Source organism: Triplophysa rosa, linkage group LG14 (assembly GCF_024868665.1).
Source record: "Triplophysa rosa linkage group LG14, Trosa_1v2, whole genome shotgun sequence".
Classification (NCBI taxonomy): domain Eukaryota; kingdom Metazoa; phylum Chordata; class Actinopteri; order Cypriniformes; family Nemacheilidae; genus Triplophysa; species Triplophysa rosa.
In genome coordinates this window covers 10,414,407-10,439,636 of record NC_079903.1, presented here as the reverse complement: position 1 = coordinate 10,439,636, position 25,230 = coordinate 10,414,407, and the positions used below count along the sequence as shown (strand labels likewise).

The window sequence follows — 25,230 nt, the reverse complement described above, 5'->3', positions numbered from 1 at the left end:
TATATGGGGGGCCGCAAAGCGATGCACATAACACAAAGGGGGCCTTACAAAGAAAATGTTTGAGAACCACTGACCTAGACAACATTTTGGGCGACATGATATGTCAAAAAAGGCCAACCTTGTAGTGCAGAATGAGTTGTAGTCTGGTGACATGAACATGACAGTCAGTTGACTGTCTAGGTTATTAAACTACCCAACTACAAGTCATTTTAACCATTTTTTAATTATATATATTTTTCTCATACAACAGATTGATACCAATTAAGCTTTCACATCACATCATTTTATAAAAGTGACATTAACAGCTGGAACAGATTTTATTTTGCGCCAGTCTCTTGAGACCTTTATTATGAAAAACTCATACACATCGCGAAAAAGTTAATCTATCTGACTTCACGCTGGAAATGGAAGTAGTGCAAGTGCAAGCCCATTAGATAAAACTAATCATATTCTTAAATAAATTCTTAAAAGCACGTGTGTTTTAGGAAACAGAAAAACATTATGTCATATGTCAGTTTGTTGACTGTAGTCTGTCAGTATCCCGCAGCTAGCTCAATTAGCCTAGCATGAGACTGAGAGGGCGGTGTAAACCTAAAGATCCATTGAGCAGCATTATAGACCATTTCAGGTGGGTAACGTTAACAGAACTCAAAATGTGATGAATAAAGCAGACATCTTCATTAAGAAGTTAAATAAAATTTTGTTTTTGTGCTGCGATGTTAATTTGGTTGCTAACTGGCTAATGGTGCTTGGATCAACATTGCAAGTTCCACCCAACAGCTGTTTGCATTGCCAGAGTGGCAAAACACTGAGACTGGAGATTAAATTATTAGATTGTTTTGGGAATGAAAAACAATATAATGATATTAATATGAATGAGTGTACATATGTGACTGTTATTTCTAAATGCAGTAGGTTCTGTGTCAGTTCATGTTTAATAACATGTAACGTTAGTCTATTATTTGTAAAAGCAGAAACGTTAGGTTCTGTACGTTCTAGTCCTGTGTCAGTTTAATGTTTAATAACATGTAGTGTTTTTGGAAACTTAATATTTCAGAAAAATCAGCGGTCAACATTTTAAGGTTGACTTAACAAACAATCTGAATTCACCCACAGTATATTAAAAGATATATAAAAATGTTGAATGATAAGTCATTTTATTGTATGACAGGTTATGATCTGGAGTCAGCGATCACTTGTCACCAGGTTCCCACCTTTGCCATGATTGTAGGTTAGATGTGAAGAAACATCTGCTGCACAATGTCTGCTCTGGTGATCGCCATATCAGTATTTCTGATTCTTGCTTTTTTATTAATCTCACTCTTTAGGTAAGAAACGAACATGCATCATTTACTGTACTGATGTGTTTTTGTTGCCTAATAATCATTGTCCTGAGCTTCATGAGAAGTTTTAATATCATTACCTTGGTTTTTTCAAGATGGTTTCTCTGCAGTTTGGCTGTGCGGTTTTTCCAAAACGTTCTGAAAGCTGAGCTCAAGATCAATTCTGTGGGTCTGTTCTCAGTGAATGGAATCAGTGTTCAGTTTCAGCCTCAACATACTCTGGTGGGTAAAATTTCTGCAAAATAAAATATGAACTGTTACTATGCTCTTAAAAGTTGCATGCTATTGTAAATATTACGGCATGGATGGATTTGAAATATGTAGCTGAGATGCATTGACAATTATGTGTAATGTTAAACCATTTTTTTTTACATTTTATAGGAAATTGACAAGATATGGATTTCTTGTAAAATAGTTAACTCGGAACTGCCGTAAGTTTAATTTTTGGATTATCTAAAATCTGTGAACTTGATGAATTCAAAAATATGTAATAAACAAGTCCTCACATAAATTATATAGATCTGTCATAATAATCTTTCATTTCTCAGGAGGTTCTTGGCACTATGTGTGGGGGAAGCCCAGGTGCGATTTGACCTGCAGGAGCCCTTCAGGCCCCGGGCATCCAGAAGCACAGATGAGAATTCACAGAGAACTCCTCTCAGTCCATCCGCCCTGCACTTCTTGTCTCAGGTATAAAGCCTCCCACCTATAGCACCAGACATATATTTGTCTTCATTTGGATTAACATCGAAATTGTTTCGTAGCTGCTGTCATTTCACATTGACTCCGTTAATGTGATGGTGTTGAATCTGGCGCTGCCTGAATCTCTTTGGCACATGACTTCCTCTGCTATTACTTTGCTGCTGAATCATCAAAGTACAAGGTAATTATCATGTTTGAAAAAAGAGAAGTTGTTTTATTTAGTTCCAGTGGTTTTTAAAAAGATCTGTTGCATTACTATGAGTGACAGTGTGATATCTTTGTAAGGTTGGCCTGGGACTTCTCAGTGGGACAGCTCAGCAGTAAAGTTTTGAAGAGCAGCAGGCTGGTATGTATGAAATATTTACTTTAATAAACCAATATACAGTGCGTGCATAATTATTAGGTACATTGATTTTCTGGGCATATTTTATTCCAGGGACATTTGACCAATTCCTAACCCCATCAGTCTTAATAATTACAATGAATTGTGTATATAATCATTTAAAAGTGATATATAATAGTTAGCAAAGGCTTGAAGTGAAAGATGCTTTATATTTAGGTGTGCAGAATTATTAGGCACTATTTATTTTACAGGTATAATGAGTCAAAAAAGAAATTAAATATACACAGAAAAGTCAACAAATATGAAATGCCCATTATACGAATGCAATACTAGAAATTGCAGCATTGAGGCGTGACCAATGGTGTAACAAAATGCTCATTGGGTTAGCAGTCAAACAAAAACAGACAAAGAAAACATGCAGTTTAACTGCAAAAGAATGAAGAATAAGGTGTGAAACCATGAGAAACCCTTTAGCCTCCAGTGCCACCATTTTCCAGAACTGCAACCTACCTGGAGTCTCCAGAAGTACAAGGTTCTCAGGCTCTCAGAGACTGGTAAAGAATCCTAAAATATCACCCCCACTTAATAAGAATCACATCCTAAAGCGTTGTGAAATACATGAAGACTGGTTTCATGAACTAATAGGTTGCGGATGACCTTTAAGGGATCAGCACCAGTTCAGGTCAGACAACAGTGTCTTTGGCGAGGAAGTTATGTAACGGACAGTGAGCAAGACAGACCTCTCTATCAGGGTTTGAGATGGACTAGAAATAAATTCCTGAAACTTGGTGCCTGATTCCTGAAAATAAATTCTTCAAACAGTGGTATAAAAGGATGTTATGCTGACCCTTCAGGAGTCACTTTTTAATCTTTATCCTATGCTTCAAACACTCTGCACAGTATATAAAGTCTGTAAAAATCAGTATTCATGTGTTTTACAACATTTCAGCTTGTTGTTCTTATTATGTGTGTGTGGAGGGGGGTTCAGATTCTTTAGCACAGTCTCTGAGAGCCTGAGAACCTTGTACTTCTGGAGACTCCAGGTAGGTTGCAGTTCTGGAAAATGGTGGCACTGGAGGCTAAAGCGTTTCTCATGGTTTCACACCTTATTCTTCATTCTTTTGCAGTTAAACTGTATGTATGTCTGTTTTTGTTTGACTGCTAACCCAATGAGAATTTTGCTACCCCATTGTTCACGCCTCAATGTTGCAATTTCTAGTATTGCATTCTTATAATGGGCATTAAATATTTTTGGACTTCTCTGTGTATATTAAATGTCTTTTTTGACTCATTATACCTGTAAGAGATATAGTGCCTAATAATTCTGAACACCTAAATATAAAGCATCTTTCACTTCAAGCCTTTGCTAACTATGATTATATTAAATGATTAATTAATTGTAATTATTAAGACTGATGGGGTTAGGAATTGGTAAAATGTGCCTGGAAAAAAATATGATCAGAAAACCAATGTACCTAATAGTTATGCACGCACTGTATAGTTATAATAAAAACGAATTAGACCAGAACAGAGATCTGTCCTGTTACTAGATGCTCAGTGACCTCTATACTATTTAGCAGGACACATGTCTGGCTGAAGTGTCCCTGAGTTTGGCTCTGAATGGTGACGTGAGTCTGCCTGATCTGAGGCCAGGCCGGCTGGGACTGAGTGTGAGAACCCTGCTGGCTGAACTTCATGAAGGCCTGTTCCTCAGCCAGTTATCCATACATCCTGGAACCACCTCAGCACACTGCCCCAGTTATACAGCAGGTTAGACTAGACTGGGTGTGGGGATGAAGCTACATGTTGTATGCCTATTGTTCAACTTTCTAAAAGCTCTTTTTCCTGTTTTGAAGATGATGAAGAGGACTCATATTTCCAAACGGAGGCTATTGAGAGCTTTCACAAACTGGTTCCTCAGAAGGTCAATGTTGATTTTGAAAACACTAACATCACGCTTTCCATGCACAGTCAGAAGAGGTGAGCAATGAGACAAAAGTTTTTGATCCTGTGGTTTACAGTAAATATCCTGAAAGAGGCTGTGTTTGTTTTGCAGACATTTGAACTGGACTTTAAAGTCTCTGAAGGTGGGTTATGATCGGGACGATGAGCAGCTTCCTCTGAGAAGCTTCACCCCTGAGCTCAGTTTCCCACAGAGTCGCCTGGAGCTTCTGCTGGAGGGTGGGTGAAGAACACAGAAACACATCGCTTCTGAGGAGGAACTTTAATCAGTTTACATTAGCAGTATAAAGCAGACATTTGCTTTCATTGTTTTTTTGTATTTCATTTATTAGCAGAGCTTGCTGAGGCTATAATCATGTATTAAACTATAGTAAAAAAACTCATCTCAAACTGTTTTGCTACTGACATGACATGGTACCTCAAATCATGCTTGTAGTAGGTTGTACTACCTAGCTACCACCGAGCAACACACAGAAACTACATAACAGCGCACATAAACAAAACAACTCCTTAGAAACGCCCTGACAACCACATACTGTAGAACGCCCTAGCATAGCACCGGAAAGATTATAAGCTATTTTGAGGCCAGCTACTTAGCAAACACCCTGAACTACACAACAACCACATAACAATGCATTTATACCATACATAACAATGCATTTATACCATTCATCACACCTTAGCAACCCCTTAGAAACACCCTGGCAGCCATCTAGCATTATAACACCATAGCATCAACAGTGCACATAAAACCATTTTGAACATCTTAGTTCAAAGCCCTGGCAACCACATAGAACGCCCTAGCACAGCAGCAGCAAAATTATTAGCAACCGCCAGGAACTACACCACAACTGCATAACAATGCATTTGTACCATTCATCACACCTTATAGCAACCCCTTAGAAACACCCTGGCAACCATTTATAATACCGTAGCATTATAGCATTAACAGTGCACATAAATTAGAAACACCCTGGCAACCACATAGAATGCCCCAGCATAGCAGTGGCAAGATTATTATCTCTTTTGAGGCCAGCTACTTAGCAACTGGCAGGAACCATACAGCAACCGCATAACAAAGCATTTATGCCATTCATCACACCTTAGCAACCCCTTAGTAACACCCTGGCAACCATCTAGCATCAAAACACCATAGCATCATGGCTGTAAGTTAGGCAGCTCTTTTCCGGCCAACTGCCTAGCTACCATCAAGTACCACACAGCAACCATTTAGAACACCTTAGCAACCCTTTAGAAACCCTTTAGTTCTGGGTGGTTCCCAGCCTAGCACAGGGGTCTTCAACCGGGGGTCCGCGGCCCATAGGGGGTCTGCGGTGGAACTGCAAGGGGTCCGCTAATTACAGTTTACTCAGGCAACTTTTTGTTAAAAATGTAAAGCATGGGTACAGAAATATTACAACCAATGTTCTCTTTAAGCTGCGCACGTGCGCGGCCACGCGGACTCATTGAAGCTCCCGCGCATTGCAATTTTTTTAACCTGCGTGCGTGCAGACAAAAACATCCATGTAGTGCTGATGGTGCAAGTCAAACAAGTTGCACCGAAAATAACGCGGACTCGTTTCATCATTTGCTCTCCTCAGTCTGATATGATGCTCTGCAGAAAAAAACTTGTGTTCATTTTCGTGTAACAGCCGCGACAATGCTGATCCACGAGAAAGACATGGGAGCTCAGAATTATAAAATAGCGGTGTGTTCTGCAACACACAGAGAAGCGGAAGAAAAAAAAGAATGACACTTAATAAAAAGGCCCGATTTTACAACAGAATGCATAAAATCTGCACTAATTTCTTTCGCATCCAGAGACAACCCCTACCTCCACTAGTCTTTGTGCCATTAACCAGGGTCAGTTGTCTCATTGAAGCCTTAATAAAAATAAATGTTTAATTGTCCATCTCACAGTAAAATGAAAATGTTTGATGCTGCAAATCCCTTAAAATAATCAAGCAATCTATATTAAAAACAAAATAATACACAGAAAAGTATTTTGCCTATGTGCAACAATATCATAATAGTGCTAATGTAATGTCTTAACATAATATTGCTGTGACAATAGGATTGTTTCTATTTAAATAGCTCCGTTTACACATTTAGTATAAGGGGGTCCCTGCTCCATGCATCTCTCATCTAAGGGGTCCTTCCCCTGAAAAACGTTGAAGACCCCTGCCCTAGCATCATGGTTGTCAAATCTATTTTTTACACTATTGTTTGGTGTTCCCTTTATCTTTGGTGTCTTTTAGATGGCCTTCTACTCTCGCAAAGTAGACAAAGAATTATATGTCTCAACACCCTGAAAACTATACTGCAGGTGAGCTGATGTACTTATTTCTTTTGAAATTTCGAAACAAATTCAAAGCATTTCACAGCCGTACTAGTTCACGCTTTCAGAGCTTGATGTTTGTTGTGCTTCATTATTCTTTCCCCTTCCTCAAGGTGACATCTGTTGACATCTCTAGCACGGTCACCATCAATACTTGCATCATTCACTATCGCCACCAAGAGTTCTCCCATTGGCTGGCCATATTGTCATGGGACTGGCTGTCTCACAAAAAAGCAGCACATAAAAAAAGGTACGAATCGTCATCTCGCTATCAGGGCGCCACAGATTGCGCTGTAATGGAGCTTTTGTTTATTGTTCTTATATGAGTGTCCTTTTGTCTCTCAGACGGTTCCCTCAGCTGGACGCCCCTGTGATGATAAGCTCCTCGGTGTCCAATGTTAATGTGTCTGTGCAGTTAGGAGATACGCCACCATTCGCAGTGGGCTTCATTTCAGCCAGCACTGGTATTTACTCACTAAAGCAGAATATTAGACTGCTTTTTGGCTAGGAGGCAAAGTGTGAATTTTATATATTTTTTTAATGCAGTTTCAGTCATTATAGAAAAATCCAATCTTAATTTTACTACGTACTACATCAAGACGAATATGTTATTACCCAATTTTTTATATGTAGTTAAACATTAATAGATGTTAAATTAAGTAATATTTTTCAGTTAAGGAAACATTGTCATTGCTTCTATCATTATAGAATAGATTCGTTACCTCAGTTCCTATGTAAATGTGTTTGTTTGCCCTGTCTAACAGAACTGCAGCACTTATTAGACTGCTGCTCAGAAGAGGACGGTGTGACTGTGATTAAGAAAGCCTCTCTGACCCTGGATCATTTCTGGTGGCGTGTGGGCCAAGGTTCTCATATCCAGCAAGCTCCACACCCACCTGGAAAACATGTCTGGGGGGAGGCTCTTATCCTAGACTCCCTTACACTGCAGGTAATTTACTTTCTCCCGAGTGCACTCTCCTAAATGGAATTAGGTTATTCTACAGATGAAGATCTGATTAATTTCTCCACAGGGCAGCTATAGCAAATCGAGAGGGGTGAACTCCAGCCCAACTGGGAATGTTTGTGTGGAGTCCAGTCTGAAAGGCCTCCAGGCGGAGGTGTCAGAGACCTGCACTTTGTGTCTGTCGCGCCTGCTTTCCGTCCTAAGATTGGACAAAGGAGAGAGCGTCTCATTGCATTCCAGTCTGGGAACGCCACCGGCTCGCCTACCTCCACTTTTTCAGTTCAAGCTCGGCCTCGAAGATGTTAACATGTTTACACTCTCCAGTGTTGCAGGTGAGAACGGCAAAAAGCACTTAAAGTATATGTTGCATACTCATGCAAATTCATGCTTATTGGTGTTGAAACCGTTCATATGCTAGTATACTCCTAAATGTTGATTTAGCAGACTAGATTTAGCACATGCGCATTTTACACACAAATTTGCAGTCTTTCTTTTATGGGAAAACAGACCAAAAATATTGATGCCTCATCCTGCACTACACATTTTTGTCCAATCAGGTTCAAGCTTCAAGTCCAATCAAAATGTAAATGCTTGTCAAGTAAAAACACTGCCTTTAGTAATTAATACATTTAAAATGTATCACGTTAGTTTGTTCTTCATAATCACATATGTGTTTATTTTCTGTTCTGTGTTGTGTTATAGGTGCTGTCACACTGAGAGTAGATGCAGTGGGAGCTGAGGGATCGGGTGAGAGCACAACAGTGTTTGTACAGAGTGTTTCTCTGGCTGTGGTAAAGGCCCTCATTGAGAGCATGGAGCCCTGCTGCCCGGCCGCCCAAACACCCAACCCTATACTGACCCTCACTGCTTTCAACATCTCTTACCACATTAACACCTGCTGTCTGGAGGTACAACAACACTATAGAGATGTCATTACTTGTATAGGAAGTTAATACCAAAATGGGGATGAACAACTGTGTTACAGTTTGTTAGTGTCAGAATTACAACACACTAAAAAAACCATACTGCTTCTCTTATGACTTATTGTTATATGATATTTCAGTATGAGACATTCAAGAACCAATGAGATTTTATGTTGTTGTGTCGACATATTTGAATTTAATTCAGATTTTGCAAAAATACTATTACTAAACAAACCAAGGCCCGGTTTCAAAGACACGGCTTAGCTGAAGCCAGGACTACACCTTAGTTGAATTACGATATTTAAGGTGATTTTTCATAGTAATGCCTTAGAATACATTATTGGAGTGCATCTTGAGACAAAACAATGGCACTGATATAGTCTTTAGTTCGATCACATTTATAAAAGACAGATACAGCTGTACGATTATTTCCGAAAACATACAACGCTTACGTGGGGGGGGGAGGGTTGTTTGGGTTGGGTTGGGTATGCGGAACTAAAGGATGTGCACACTAGTGATCGACCGACATTGGTTTTTTAAAACGGATACAAATACCGATTATTTGCATGTTTATGTGCCCGATACAAATGAACATATGTTTATTTACTGTTATACTTCTGTTTTTCACACACTGATTACAACACAACTGAACAAACTATTTTATCTATTTTAGAACAATCAGTCCCTCCTTGCATACAAAGCAAAACATTTGCATCTATACACCAATAAATAGAGGGGTCTGAAAGATTGAAAATAAAGTGCACTGTTACTAAAGTGTCTTTCATGTTAAATTTCATTTTCAAGTTACAACAATAAAAATATTTTTATTTTTAAAAATCATCAGAAGCAACAACACTAATATTAACAATAGGCAAAATAAATATAGAAGGTCTAATATTTTCAAAGAAAGATCATAAATGGAGTTGGAGTTCATTTTGCAGTAATACAATTTTTTTAAAAAAATAATAATTTTTTTATTAATTTCAAATTTCATTAAAAGGTGAAGAATAATTTGCTGGATAACATTAATTTACTGGATAGAAGCTGCATATACATTGTCATGAAAGTAACAAACAAAACGGCATATAAATCATTGCATATCTCAACTGGTATGTTACGTTAATAATATTTTTGTCAGTCTTATTAAATACCTGCGGACAAAGCACTGTTTATATATGCAATTACTAACGTTACATTCAAACTGCGATCGCTTGTGGATATAATAAATAATTAATTCCACAGGGCTGTATTTATTTAAATGTTTATTAGTGAAATAATGGTTATATAGGCGATGAAAGTATAACTTAGGGTGTTTTAAACAAGTTAATCTTGTTAAAAAAGTTAGCTACATGCGGAGGCTATGCTAAAACTTCCTGAGCATCAACCCGGTGAGTGAACAGCAATATGAATGATGAGCATAGACAACAAAGGTAATTAAATTCAGCTCTTTTATTCCCAAAATGAATTAATTCATAGCTGTTTCATTTAATTCATGTAAAGTTACGTCTTTATTGGGGGAGGAATTGATAGCTTAGGCAATGTGACTCTGTGAGTTTGTCTCTATTAGCGAAGCTGCATAAACTACATATCAGTCATTAAATGTAACATCTCATTTGTGCATTAATTGCTCTCATGTTAAATATAAGTGTATTAATAAAGCAAGTGAGTAAACATTACCTGTGCACGCTGTCGTTTCGCGTCTCCCCTGCTGCAGTGACGGTCCTGCACGCAATTCTCTAAACAGCCACAAGATTGTGAGAGTGAGCTTATCGGTGAATCCGATATTAGAAAACAGGTACCCGAGGATGGGAAATTTATTAAATATCGGGAAAATTATCGGGGAAACGATGTATCGGTCGATTTCTAGTGCGCACCCATTGCCAACAAAACACAGACATATGACTCAGTTACACTTACTGCGTGCGGTTCATGTCCGGCATCTTTTAGTGTGGGACTGCTCCATCTATCAGTAACAAACGATCTCCAAATCCAGCGATATATCCACCGTTTATATAACATTCCTCACCCATATGCAGTGAACAAACAAACAGCTGAACTTAGCGAACGCAGTGCTCTCTCTCTCTCTTGCTCCAGCTGGTTGACGTGTGCGCATGCTCCTTCATCTTCTCTCCCTGGTTGACACGTGGGCGTGCTCTTTCATCTGGCTCACACGGGTTGACGCGTGGGCATGTTTTTCCAGGAGAATTGTCCAATAAGGGACAAAGAAAGTTGTTACGAAACAGATTTTCATGTTCGATAAAAACTTTCCGAAAACTATAGGGACGCTGGGGGAGTGTATCGAGCACAGAAATACTACGTCATACGTCCAACTCGTTTTTTGACAAATTGACCATGTCAAGCATGAGAAGACAGCACATTTAACATTGTAAAGAAGTCAGAATGCATGAAACAGCGTTGCACATCCCCTTTAAGCCTTGTCTGTGAAACCAGGCCTAAGATTTAGTATTGTAATATTAAAATATATCACAACTTGATTTTGGAATAGAAAACTAGAAAAATGTAATAGGATCACACATTAAAGTTACTTTGAACTGTTGCTGTATGGTTAAAAAATACACATAAAGATTCTATAAATCTCATAAAAATAATAGCATAATGTGTTAAGAATGAGTAAATATTGCCCAATTTTCTTTATAAAAAGGTGCTGTGTTGTTCATCCCATCTTCATATGATCAGGTACGCAGCGAAACCGCTTTAACAATGCAGTGGACCCCATCAGATCACATGTTCTTGTATCAGCACATTACTAAGAGCCAAAGCTATTGGAACACACTCTCTGCATCTCTGAAACTACAACAGAACGTTGGAAAACATTCCACAGGTTCCTCCTCTAGCCTGTTAGTGTGTGTAGAGCTAGCATGCACACGGTTCACTGCCCATGTGTCTGGAAAGAACTTCATCATCTTCAGCACGGAAGCTCTGTCCCTCTCCAGGAGGCCTGGAGCCATCATCATGAAGACACCTCACCTCGTCTTCAACTTCGACGGCAATGATATATTTTCCTTCACTGGGGCGGAGGTGCAGATGTTGGATGACCTTGATGATATGCACCAGCACAGAAGTTCTTTCACTTTCCTTCAAACAACCCGAAATCGTACCTGGCTCTTCACCGCCCCTAGCCTTGCCATTGAGTTCCCTTACCAGTACAACTTCTCGGAGACATTCGACAAGGCCATCAGCGTGCAGAAGTGGCTGAAGACCCTACATAGAGCTGCCGTCCCACCAGTAGAGTCACAACGGCTGCCTCCGGACCTCCTCATCCGCATCAACCAGTTCTCCTTCGTGTTCCTGGATGACGTCTTTGAAATCAAACTCCGGGACAATTACGAGCTAATGAAGGACGAAAGCAAGGAGAGTGCCAAGCGCCTGCAGTTGCTGGACAAGAAGGTGGCCGACCTACGCAAGCAGCATGGTGAACTGCTCCCGGCACGTAAGATCGAGGAGCTTTACACTTCCCTTGAGCGCAAACACATCGAGATCTACATTCAGCGCTCCAGACGGCTGTACGCCAACACGCCCATGCGCAAGTCCCTAATCACTTGGACGGTGTCGGAGCTGGAGCTGGTGGCCCTGGCGGATCAGTTGCTACACGGGCCTGAGCAGATCAGAGAACAGCTGAGGGACATTGATGGCATCAGCCCCTTTCCTAGAGACGGTCTACAGCTGGTGGTCCAGTGGTGTCGTGCTTTTAAATTCAAACTCAATGCATTTCTGGGTAAGTCAAGAAAGTAACAAGTAACTGATTTATGCTTTTATGTTGTTGGTATTTCACTTGCTTATATCTCATTTTGATTCAGTGCGGATCCGGGATTACCCACGATACCTGTTTGAGATCAGAGAGTGGGCGCTGTCAGGGCGTCTGATGGGTACCGAGCAGGACGGACAGCTAAGAGCAAAGCGCAAACAGATCGTTCAGCTCGGCCAGCCGTGGGGTGATGTGACCGTCTACAGGAATATGCCGCCACTGAAGTTCTACTACGACATTCATTGTAAGTTGCAGGGTATTCTTGAGATTGTACAGTAATGTAGCCTCCGATGGTACACTTTACAAAAAACTCACTTGTTAACTTTTGTAAATGCATTAACTAACACAAACAAACAATGAGCAATATAGTTTTTCAGCATTTATTCATCTTAATGTTAGTTAATGTGAGCACAATTGTTCATGTTAGTTCACTGCGCATTAACTAATGTTAACAGCTACAACTTTTGATTTAAAAAACATATTTGTAAATGCTGAAATTAAAGGTAGTGTATAAAATTTTGCAGCATCTAGTGGTGAATTTGCGAATTGCAACCAACGGCTCACTCCACCCCTCCCTTTAGAAGCACTACGGCGGCTGACACAGAACAAAGATGTCGTCATTTGCCGAAGGAGATAACGTATTTACGAAACGCGTTCTGTAGAGCAGTTTGTCCATTTAGGACTACTGTAGAAACAACATGGTGAATTCCATGTAAGGGGACTCGTGCTGTATGTAGATAGAAACAGCTCATTCTAAGGTCATAAAAACATAACGCTTCATTATGTAAGGTCTTTATACACCTCTGAACACATAGTTATGTACAGTATATATTATATTGCATTTCGGTCAATGGACTGATTTCACGCCGCCACCATGTTGAAATCGAAAGTGAGGCAGAGGTGGGAAGAAAACCGGAAAGACAGATAGACTGCAATGGTTTGGACAACCAACCTAGTTATTAAAACGATTTTTGATCTTAAATGTGACAATATAAGCATAGGATGCATGTCACTCGAGCTGTTTTACTTGACCACTTGTGTACCATCACATATTAGTGACTGTTTAAAATGCCATAAACAGGTTTCATTCGTGCACACAGCCAATCTAATGTTGTTTTTAAATGCATGATTTGTTTATTCATGTCACCGACACCCGATGGTAGTCCAAGCCATTGTAGTCTATCAGTCCTTCCGGTTTTCTTCCCACCTCTGCCTCGTTTTGGCAGCGGCGTGAAATCAGTCTATAGATCCTCCAAAAAATTACACATTGGACCTTTAACATGAACTAAGATTAATAAATGTTGTAGAAGTATTGCTCATTGTTAGTTTGTGATACTTAATGTATTAACTAATTCGAATTGTTTGTACAGCCAACATCTCCCTCTACACTATTGTGTGGGGGCCGTGCTGGGATCCTGCTTGGACGCTGATCGGTCAAGCCGTTGATTTACTGACAAAGCCAACAGCTGACCCCTCCCCCCTGTTGACCTGGTGGGATAAAAGTCGACTCCTTCTGCATGGCCGCTGGGTCATGGACATAGAACAAGCCAACTTGCATCAGCTCGCTACTGAGGTACCCACATGCACTCCTACTTGACCATTCTTGCAGGAAACTGTTTAAGTTTCAGTGATACTTAATGGTCAATATTTAGGGTTTGCACTTACCCCTACCTAATAAAAGCAAACTTTACACAAAAATTCTTCATTTGCTCATTCACCCTCATGACATAACATCAAACCTGTATAGCTTTCTTACTTCTGCAGAACACAAACAAAGATATTTTGAAGAATGTTCATTGGCCCCCATTGACTTTCATTGTATGGTCAAAACCACTTTCTCAAAATATCTTGTTTTGTGTTCCACAAGAATCATATACAGGTTTTGAATCGCATGAGGGTGAAAATGATGACAGAAATGTTGTTTTTGGTGGAACTATCCCTCTAAGTATTACAATTTGAATCTTTACTCATCCTGCACCGTTTGTACTATGAACATACTGTATATGATGACATGTTTTTTTTCTTTTCTAATCAATCTGATTTACAAGTTTCGCCCTGCAGACAATAAAACTGTCAAAAAATCACACTGACTTGCCAACTGTTGACTTGAAAAATGCAAATATCTGATAATTGCTATGACATTTCTTCTATGTAGGACCCTTACAACACTACAGAGAATCTTCATTGGGAGTGGAGCAAGCTGAACTTTGACTGGAACCCTGGACAGTTTGTCTTTAAGGGTGACCTGGATGTTAACGTTAGAACAGCTTCCAAGTATGTGTATATGAAATGTTTTTTTCACTTATTTAGTTGCATTACATAATGCAACATACACCTTACTCTCTCTGTCTCTGTCTAACAGGTATGATGATATCTGTTTCCTGCATCTCCCAAACCTCTGTATGACCCTTGACCTCCAATGGCTGTGCCACGGCAATCCACATGACCACCACGCCGTAATGCTCTGCGCTGCAGAGAACATTGCAGATGTAACTTCAGGACAACCTCACGACTCCTACAGGGCCTTCCGCTCTGAAAACCTCAATCTCTCCATCACCATGGACCTTGACCGGCGTGGTGGCAAAGGTCAGAGCCAAAGCCTTTCCCTGCATGAAATAATCTTCCTGCTGTCTAAAGATCTGATTATGAGCTTGTGTGCTGTTTATTTTCTTCTCCTAGAACCCTGTCAGCCCAGAATCCTCCTGTACAGCAGCACGCTGCGCTGGATGCAGAACTTCTGGGCCACCTGGACCAGCGTTTCCCGGCCCATTTGCAGAGGCAAGCTCTTCCACAGTCTCCGGCCCAACCGCAGGAAGCTCGGCCAGCACTACAAACAAATGTCCTACACAGCGTCATTTCCACAACTACAGGTGAAGCTAAAGGTTTCCTGGTGGAACTTGATTTGGGGAATTGCTCGAATGGTGGGCGTGAGGGCAAACTATTTTCATTGGAATGAAAACTGTATGAATCATTCAAGACTTTATCCTGACCTTTAACCTTCTTGACCTTGTTGTGTGTGCAGGTTCATTACTGGGCTTCTTTTGCTCAGCAGAGAGGCATTCAGTTAGAGTGTAGTAAGGGTCACGTCTTCACCAGAGGAGCACAGAGACTCATTCCACAGGGTGAGAGGGGGCAGACGTGCTTTAGTCTGTTCACTTGTTCTCTAAATGTTGTGTTGAAATGATTTCTTGTGCCTTTTGCAGCTGGTACTGTGATGAGACGGCTGATCTCAGAGTGGAACGTCACTCAGATGGTCAGCGAACTCTCTCTGGTCACCGTGCACCTCATGGCTTCCACATGGGACGAGACTGCTGACCACCAGATCAACGCCCAGGTGAAGAAGACCCATCTGCTCAGCCTGTCTTCACTCAGCTACCAGAGACAGAGCAACCGAATAGAGGAGGTAAAATGTCTTTGAAACTCACAGTGGCCAAGCGGTTATAAATATTACCCATTCCTATATATTCCTATTCCTCCAGTGGTATATGGCAAGACTGTGCATGGGGAATGTGACACATGCATGAATATTTGGGGTCTATTAGTTTACAGAGCAACTGTTCTTCTGGGGGGGTTTTGTCTTAGGAGGTGAACTCTAACGATGAGAGCAATGCTTCATATACACACAAGCTGTGTTTAGTGGACCTGCGAGCATCTTGGACCACCGCCAACAGGAACATTGCCTTTGGGTTGTATGATGGCTACAAAAAGGCAGCCGTGTTGAAGAGGAACCTTTCCACTGAGGCTCTGAAGGGTCTGCGGATCGACACTCAGGCGCAGATGAAAAAGCTGAAGAGATCAATGTCCAACTATTCTCCAAACACGGCTCCAGCAACACCAGTTGTCCACGCCACAGCCCGTCCAGAGAAGAGTCATAATGAAGGTACTGTCTGCTTTTGACGACTGACATAAATTCAGCTTCAAGTTGAAGTTTGTTCTGTCCAAGATTTGATCAGTTACACAGTAATCAGCCAGCCATTATTGTTTTATTGTAAGAGACCATTCCAAATGTTCATTTATTCAAAATTTCTAGATGTATTGTGGTCATTCCAGTTCAGTGTCTGTCTGATACCTGACCTATAAATAGTCAATTCAGAAAAAATAATTTAAAAATGGTCTCTTAATTTTTTCCACGGCTGTATATATTGTATTATTTGTATTATTTTTCCATGTAAAATATTTTTAATTTAGTTGTTTTATTTATATTTTATTGCTTTTTATCTCACAACAATCTTGCATTTGATTAAATGAACCCTGTGATAATTCTTGCTGAGAAATGCAAAGGCAGTAGACCAATCAGATCGGACTTGGCATGTCGTCATCTTGGTCTTTCATTGCTCTTTAGGGACGTCCATGCTACAGAAGCTGATCGAAGAGACCGATAAGTTCGTAGTGTTCTCAGAAGACGACGCTGGTGTGAACGACCAGCTCTGTGGAATCGCCGCATGCCAGACCGATGACGTGTACAACCGCAACTGGTTCATCGAGCTTGTCAACTGTCAGGTACGAATTCACTATTACCAGCTGAAAAACTTAATGTAACGCACTGTTTTATTGAATGTAAACATCTTCTCACATGGTGTTTAGATGATGCTGCGTGGCACAGAGACCGCAGGCTGTGTTCTTGTGTCTGCTGCTAAAGCTCAACTACTCCAGTGTGAGCATCATCCCGCGTGGTACAACGACACGCTCAAGCAGAAGACCACCTGGACCTGTCTGCTGGATGGCATGCAGTACTTTGCTACCATGGAGCAAAACCCCTCAGAACAAGAGGACTGGCAGCTGTGGCTGGAGGTGGGTTCAAGAAACAAATCACACTAAAAAATTTTTTAGCACAAATCTAACACAAATTTCACTTTGCAGGTTAAAAATATTGAGGAGCACAGGCAGAGGAACCTAGACTCTGTGCAAGAGCTGATGGAGAGTGGTCAAGCTGTTGGAGGCATGGTCAGCACAACCACAGGTGAGCCACCATGAGTCTATAATTGCATCTGACATCACTTCGTGTTCAATGCCTTCTTAGTGGTGCTTGCATTGCTGTTACTATTAGGGTCTGGTGTTTGTTCAGATTTTGCGACTCATTCCACACCCTGATTCAACTTATTTCGGCCTGTTAAAGAGAGATATGCTATTATGAGATCTAGGAAAATCTAGAATTGTACATTTTTTGTTGTTTCCTATTGTGCTAATATAGACTGGAACCAGCCATCCCAGGTGCAAGAGACCCAGCAGGTCCAGCGTATCATCTCTCGTTGTAGTTGTCGCATGTACTACATCGGCTACAGTCATGACATCGACCCTGAGCTGGTCACCTCCATCAAACCACCAGAGATACGTGACCGCCATGAGAAAGAAGACCTACTTAAGAAACAAGCTGGTATGTAGCTTGAGTCTTCTCAGGAGACTTCTGTCTTGATGACGCTTGAATTAGCATCTATATTATTGTTTTTGTCTCAGGAGCTGTCGATACCTTTACCCTCATCCACAACGATCTGGAGATTTCCACCAATCCAGTGCAGTACTCCATGATCTTGGATATAGTTAATAACTTACTACTCCACGTGGAACCTCGACGAAAGGTTTGGACCTTGACTATAACAAGAATAAATTGTTAGGAAAAAGAATAAATTGATGTCTATAAAGTTAATACGAGATATTTTTTGTGTAGGAACATAGTGAGAGAAAGCAACGTGTGCGTTTCCAGCTGGAGATCTCCAGTAACCCTGAGGAGCAGCGCAGCAGTATCTTGCACCTCCAAGAGGCCGTACGGCAGCATTTGGCTCAGATCCGCTGCCTGGAGAAACAGATTTACTCCAACATGAGGGTCAGAGCACATTTTGAACCTTTTATTGTTTGTGAGGGTCAGAACAAAGACCAACATGAGCAGCAGAACATCTCAAGAGATTTAAAGAACACAACCAACCATCTCTTGACTTGAAGTGATTTGGTTCTTCAAACCTTTTGAGATGGTCTCCTCGTGTTGGTATTTGTTCTGAGATGTTCTGCTTATGTTGGCCTTTGTTCTGAGATGTTCTGCTCATGTTTCCTTTGTTTTGAGATGTTTCTCTCATGTTGGCCTTTGTTCTGAGATGTTCTGCTCATGTTGGCCTTTGTTCTGAGATGTTTTGCTTATGTTGGTCTTTGTTCTGAGATGTTCTGAGATGTTCTGTTCATGTTAGTTTTTGTTCTGACCCTCACAGTCCCAGTCTGAAGAGTTCAGAGGAGATGAGCTGTCGGATATCAACCTGCGTCTGCAGAATCAGCTCAACCAAGAGAAGACGGACATGCAGATGAAGAGCGAAGAGCTTAACATTCTTATACGGTGGGTTGAACAGTTGATTCTCTAACTGGATTTCTTTATTATGTCACGTTTTCATGGCTGCAACCGTTTGGTTCTCGCAGGTGTTTTAAAGACTTCCAGCTCCAAAGGGCAAACAAACTGGAGCTGCGGAAACCGCCGGAGGACGTCAGTGTGGTGCGTCGGACTGAGATCTACTTTGCTCAGGCTCGCTGGTGTCTCACGGAGGAAGACGGGCAGTTGGGTATTGCTGAGCTCGAGCTACAGAGATTCATGTATAGCAAGGTGCGTCTGCAAGGACTTCAGAGGGATGCCTTACCAGGCTTTTGTCTTGAAATAGTTCCATGTTTTTTTGTCAGTCATTGCAATCGGTGAAATGTTAGCATTAATGTGCATAGCGGGCTACAGGTTTCATAACAGGACGATCTCTTCCACAGTTGAATAAGTCTGATGACACGGCAGAACATCTTCTGGAATTGGGTTGGTTCACCATGAATAACCTGCTTCCGAATGCTGCTTACAAGGTGTGGTTGGTCTGCTTAATAATTTACCTTTGTCGTCTGAGAGGACAGTTGAGAAAAATAATATCACGTGAAATGTATTTTTTAGTGCTGTTAATCGATTAAAAAATTAATCTGATTAATCACAATTTTTTTCTGTGATTAATCGCACATAACATTAAAGGGTAACTCCGGCCAAAAATGAAAATTCTGCCATTAATTACTCATCCTCAAGTAGTTTAACATCTGTATGACCTCCATTTTTCCCAAAAACACAAATTAAGGTAGTTTTGGAAGCCTTCTGACTCCTTAGATTGCAACGCAACGCAACCAATCCTCAAAGCGCTGAAACTGCCAAAGACATCGTAAAATTGTCCACGCGACTCCAGTGGTTCAGTATAAATTAATATAATGCGACGAGGATACTTTTTGTGCTCTACATCAGAACGCGCATGCGTCGAGCGATGCTGACACCGGATGCACTGTCGTGTGGCCCGTGTGTTTGGTTGCGTTACAATCTGAGGAGTCAGAAGGCTTCCAAAACTACATTAATTGGCGTTTTTGGGAAAAATGGAGGTCATACAGATGTTGAACTACTTTGAGGGTGAGTAATTAATTGCAGAATTTTCATTTTTGGCTGGAGTTACCCTTTAATGTTTAAAAAAATGTTTTACGTTCTAATAATTTCACAATGAATCTTTAAATTAATGTATAAACAACAGATTTATTTAACAGCATCATTTTATGAATGAAAGCCAACATTCTGATATTAGTACTGTAACTGATGTCTCTATTAAATTGATTATTTTTGTATTTATTTTAACATTATTTATAGCCATTCAAAAGTATAAATGAGAGCTATCATGTGTAACAGGTAGAAAATGTACAAAAATTGAATAGAAGTTCTCAAACACTTTACAGTCTTTAATGCTAAATTGTAAATTAAATACAGAAGAATTCTCATTAAAGCTACAACACACATTGAATTCCTCTTTTGTTTTGTTTTTTGATTAACATTAGTGACAGGAGTCACAGCAGTAAGAGCCGTCTCTTTACGCAGATGACGTATAGATGATGTTAAGTAAGATTTTATTTAACACGTTGAAGTCTGTGCTTACGAAAATGCTAGACAAAACGGGCTTTCTGTCATAATCTTGTGTGGTTTTATTCATTCAAGCATGAAAGAGAACGTAATACTGGTGTGCTGTTTGACAGATTCTGACAGAGATTCACTGACGCACCCTTTAGCCCGTGACTGTATACACCAGACTGGACCTCGCGTTGCGTTTTGCCGCGTCCCACAGCTAGAAGCTGTCTATCTTCACTGAACGTGATTAAGTGGTTTAAAAGCCTGTACACAAATAAGAGCGTTTTAAAATAATGTTACATAGAGAAGTGATGACAAAACAATCGGATGCTGCGTTATTTGCGTTAAATATTTTTTATGCGTTAATCTGAAAAAAATGAATTGCATGCGTTAACGTTGACAGCCCTAGTATGTATGTATGTCTACAAATGCATCTGATAAGTTTCAGGTTGTCATGACCCTAAACCATCCGAATTCTATAGTGTTTCCTTAAACAGCCGATCAAACCATTTAAAAAATGTGTAGTGTTGAACATGTGTAATATTTGTTAATCTTACAACTCTTTGCTTGGTTTCTCTTGTGCAGCATTTAAGGGTATGTATGGTGTGGGTAAAATCACGTTTGTTAGTCGACACCTTCGTCCTCATTCAGACATGCTGATATAAGTTTTTCATTGTCCTGTTTGGACAAGTCTCACTCACATTTTTACTCTTAGATTTAAATTGCAGGCCATTTATTTATTTCGTCTGTCTTGCTGTCTCATTGTTTACTATATACATGTTCTGTTGGGTTTGACCACTAGGGTATGCAACCATGTCCATGATCCCTTTTGTTTTGTGGTTTTCATTACGGATGCACTAATATGTACATTTTGGCCGATAATTATAACTGACATTCTTTAACAAGCCGATAAGCAATATATTGGCTGATATAGAGTATATACAGTATATGGCATTAATATACATTTTTCTGAGCCTGAAACAAAAGGCAAATGTGGACAACTGCTTTAATTTTAAAACACTGTCTGCAGAAACAAAGTAACATGTTTTTTTTTTTTGTGTGACAAGCCTACTTTACACTAGTCAAAGATTCTTTAATTTTCAATTTTTTTGGTATAATGTTTATTTAATAAACAAATTATAGATGTTCTTCCAGTGCAAACCAGAATTTTTTTTCTAACAGGTTATATCGGCCTGATTTTATTATGACCATTATCATATCGATACCGATATGGCCGATAATATATTGTGCATCCCTAGTTTTCACTTAAATGAACACACCCAATGCTGTTCTTAGTGCTATGTTCTGTGTTGTAGGTGGTTTTGCGCCCACAGAGCCCCTGCCAATCAGGACGCCAGCTTGCACTCCGCATCTTCAGTAAGGTCCGCCCCCCAGTGGGAGGGATCTCTGTCAAGGAACACTTTGAGGTTATTATTGTGAAACACAATCCTTTTAGTATTGTACAATCTCTCTAAAGAATTATTGCTGTGCTGCTCTAAAACTAAAATATTTTTGTTTGCAGGTAAATGTGGTCCCGCTCACCATTCAGCTCATGTACCAGTTCTTCAAAAGGATGATGGGATTTTTCTTTCCTGGAAGAAATGTGGAGGAAGAGGAAGTTGGGGATGAGGAAGACAAGTTCAGACTGGTCACTACAGGTTTGTGAACTCAGTTTCTTGTATTGTAAGATTCCTGTAATGCAAACAATTTACCATTATTTGTGATATACAAAAGGATCGATCACAGTCAGATGGCGAGAAAAATTTACTAAAAGACTAAATAAATCAGTAGTATACAATGGTATTTAATATTGTGCTAAATTCTTGAAATTCTGATTTCATTGGCGTAATTTTGCTGTTTTCACCACTCGGCAATCGTTCCACTGGTATAAATAGCACTCCTCATACCGATCAGTATAAGTTTATATTGATTTCTTTTCCCTTTCTTGCGCTGCTGTGAGGGTTTTAGGTTGCCATCCGCTGCGTGTTAATGGGCCGTCCTTGGCTATTAAAAGCTCATTGCTCTTTTGGCATTGAAAGGTTTCGTATCTGATGTTGCTTCAGGGTGACTTCTGATATGCAGTGTATGGTGTCTAAAGCTTGTTTTCTTGAATCGCAGGTGTCGTTAAACCCAGACAGCTTTCTGAAGACTCCATAGGTGGGCATGGGCCTGGTAAAGGGGTCGCACAAGGGTTAAATCGAACAGCTGGGGTCAGGAGGTCATTTCGCAAGCCACCTGAGGTATTTTAATAATATGATATTGAACAAACAAAAAATAATTTGTTAACAAACAGAATGTGTTTCAATTATCTGGTTTACATCTTTAAATAAAGTTTTGAAGGAATGGGTCAGAATTGTTTACCTAGTCATCTAATAACCGACCAGTCAGTTTGTCTTTTTTCTGAAACTAAAAAGTTAGTTCTATTAAAAATGGCTGTTTATTCATATAAATTGAAATGCTATATTATTAAATTATTTGAAACTAAATAATAAATGTTGCCTTTAATAAGTTGAGGTACTAAAATGATTAACTGAAATAAATAAAAACTGAAAAAACCTGAAATAAAAATTAATGTAATACAATAAAACTAAGTAAAATAAAAACTAAATAAGCTCATTCGAAATATTAATAAAAGTACAATAAAATTGAAAACAAAGCTGCAAACTGCCTTTTGGTGATTAGTGCATTAAAATAGTAAATTATTTATAGATATTTATTTAACATATTTATTTGTTGAATTACTCCATGCTCCAACACTTTAAAGTGTTAAAACATGTCTTAACTGAACTATTAACTGAAAACTCATTGACCAGACCGCTTTTTGATAAACATAACATAACTTCTCTTTCAGCATCCTGTTGATGATATTGACAAGATGAAGGAGCGAGCAGCCATGAATAACTCCTTCATCTACATCAAGATTCCTCAGGTTCCTCTCTGCGTCAGCTATAAGGTGAGTTCAGACTGCCAGATTCGTCAAACTCTGAAGAGAGAGCGACTATGCTGACCGTTCTCTTGTCCTGCAGGGAGAGAAAAGCAGTGTAGACTGGAAAGATCTGAACCTGGTTCTGCCCTGTTTGGAGTATCATAACAACACATGGACCTGGCTGGACTTTGCTATGGCTGTGAAGAGAGACAGTCGGAAGGCTCTGGTTGCACAGGTAACCCATAAGAAGTTACACACTGAAGTCGATTCTCAACCAGTCAGAAAATGATGCACATGCTTTTGTTCTTCTTTTCCTGCATGAGTAGATGATAAAGGAGAAGCTACGGTTGAAACCAGCCTCGGGCTCCGAGTCTCGAGGTAAAACCACAGATGGTAAAGCAGACAGCAGCCTCCAACAGCAGGTGGAGGATGAGAAGGCGAGACTTTTGATTGGCTTCAGCGCGGCCGACAAAAGCTCCACCAAAAAGAGCATCTTTAGTCGCCGCAAGTAAATCTCACAAACCCTTCAGCCTTGTCATACCGCTTACGCGATAACAACCAACGTCACCAGTGGTGCCTTCAAACGTCCATGCTGGACATGGACAGGCAAACCAGCACTGAGAACAAGCGATGTGAGATGTGAAATGTGTTGTTCTACTGTCTAAAATGAGTGCTGTTAACCTAACCTTGTGTTTTATGTGCTTCTGTTGTGCCATAAATCATTTCAATGTATTAAAATGTACTACATACAGCGTTATACCACCTTAATATCAAGAAATATCAAATTCTAAAGCTGAAGTTAAATGCTGTCACACAATTCGACGGTTCGTCCGGCTTTCATCTCAGCAGTAGATTATCATTGTCATTCCTGCTGGTTTGGGAAATGAGTGTGGCACCTGGAACACCCAATTCAATTTATGTATACTGGAAAACCATATCATAACAATCAGTTACAGTAAGTACCCATTGAGTAAGATGCCTCATTACTGAATATCTATAAGGAATTTATCCCTACAGGAGAGGAATACACTGTACTTGATATCCCATTAGATGACATTTGCTTTACTGTACTAACTACACTGTGCAATACAAAAGCAAAGCGGGTTAAAGGGACAATTCACCCAAAATGAAAATTCTTTCATCATTTATTCACCCTCATGTCATTTCAAACCTGCATAGCTTTCTTACTTCTGCAGAACACAAAAGGAGATATTTTAAAGAACGTTGGTAACCAAACAACACTAGACCCCATTGACTTCCATTGTATGGACACAAACCACTTAGACATTTCTCAAAATATCTTCTTTTGTGTTTTACAGAACAAAGAGTCATATACAGGTTTTGAATGACATGAGGGTGAGTACATATGACAGAGTTTTCATTTTGAGGTGAACTTTTCCTTTAGGGATCCTCTGCCCGTGAAACAGTTGTTATTGTGACGTAGAGAAGTGTTTTATGTCATTTTTGCAGCCTGTTCGATTAATGCTTTGTAATTTTAACACTATGGCACTTTTTACACAAAGGATTTTCTGATATTTTTGTATTCGTGGTTATCTTTATCGTTTCAATAACCTCTTCAGATGCTGCTGATCTTTGCTCTACAGCTTCAGAAGTGAAAGATGTTGATTATTTCAGTTTGAATGTTAAAAAAAGACCACTATTTACATTTCTTTTCCCCACTGTATCAAAGCAATGGGCTTAGTATTGTTCTTTGTACATATGGGAGGTATTAAATGTCACCAAGCATGTAAATTAATATTTGTCAATAAAAAGCAGCCAAAATTGCTTCAGTGATGTTTTTGCTTTTTTTAGATTAATTTATTCATTCGACAGACAACAACATCATAAGAAAAACCCTCGTTTTTAGATAATGTCAGATGGATTTACTTAAGGGAGAAATGCCACTGTCAACCTAAATGCATTCTCACATTGATCCATTTCAGTATTTTTCTCGCTACTTCAAGCATACAATATTATACGTAATTCACATATATAGCTAGCCAACATTCTTATGCTGATGTTTATTTAAACATTATGTAGGCTATAGAAAGCCACATTGATTTTCCACAGGACGTTGGAAA

The 25,230-nt window shown here is 39.8% G+C and overlaps 1 protein-coding gene across 4 annotated transcripts; it reads left to right on the top strand.

Moving 5' to 3' along the window:
* The first annotated feature begins 377 nt into the window (after positions 1-377).
* LOC130564679 (bridge-like lipid transfer protein family member 2) lies at positions 378-24,926 on the top strand. Of its 4 annotated transcripts, none has more exons than XM_057350979.1 (40): positions 378-628; positions 1,172-1,328; positions 1,439-1,565; positions 1,725-1,774; positions 1,892-2,033; positions 2,108-2,226; positions 2,331-2,391; positions 3,969-4,158; positions 4,245-4,368; positions 4,445-4,569; positions 6,609-6,676; positions 6,802-6,938; positions 7,034-7,152; positions 7,453-7,637; positions 7,720-7,984; positions 8,355-8,560; positions 11,273-12,311; positions 12,394-12,585; positions 13,712-13,914; positions 14,497-14,615; positions 14,704-14,927; positions 15,021-15,211; positions 15,364-15,463; positions 15,545-15,744; positions 15,924-16,221; positions 16,684-16,841; positions 16,926-17,132; positions 17,202-17,301; positions 17,533-17,715; positions 17,796-17,917; positions 18,007-18,162; positions 18,539-18,660; positions 18,741-18,921; positions 19,074-19,160; positions 21,540-21,650; positions 21,746-21,881; positions 22,342-22,463; positions 23,075-23,176; positions 23,250-23,384; positions 23,476-24,926. In XM_057350979.1, the coding sequence occupies exons 2-40, from the start codon at positions 1,261-1,263 to the stop codon at positions 23,659-23,661; spliced, it is 6,660 nt and encodes a 2,219-aa protein (XP_057206962.1). In that variant the 5' UTR covers positions 378-628; positions 1,172-1,260; the 3' UTR covers positions 23,662-24,926. The 4 variants fall into 4 exon arrangements, with proteins under 4 accessions (XP_057206962.1, XP_057206961.1, XP_057206963.1 ...); XM_057350978.1 differs by having other exon boundaries at positions 3,966-4,158; XM_057350980.1 differs by lacking the exons at positions 21,746-21,881; positions 22,342-22,463; positions 23,075-23,176; positions 23,250-23,384; positions 23,476-24,926 and having other exon boundaries at positions 3,966-4,158; positions 20,809-21,646.
* Positions 24,927-25,230: the final 304 nt, after the last annotated feature.

Bases quoted from the DNA above. Each gene is read 5' to 3' on its own strand.
- LOC130564679 (XM_057350978.1), top strand. From the start codon at position 1,261: ATGTCTGCTCTGGTGATCGCCATATCAGTATTTCTGATTCTTGCTTTT. The intron at 8,561-11,272 runs GTACAACAACAC...TCATATGATCAG, and splicing joins TTAACACCTGCTGTCTGGAG to GTACGCAGCGAAACCGCTTT. The intron at 17,302-17,532 runs GTGAGCCACCAT...GTGCTAATATAG, and splicing joins CATGGTCAGCACAACCACAG to ACTGGAACCAGCCATCCCAG.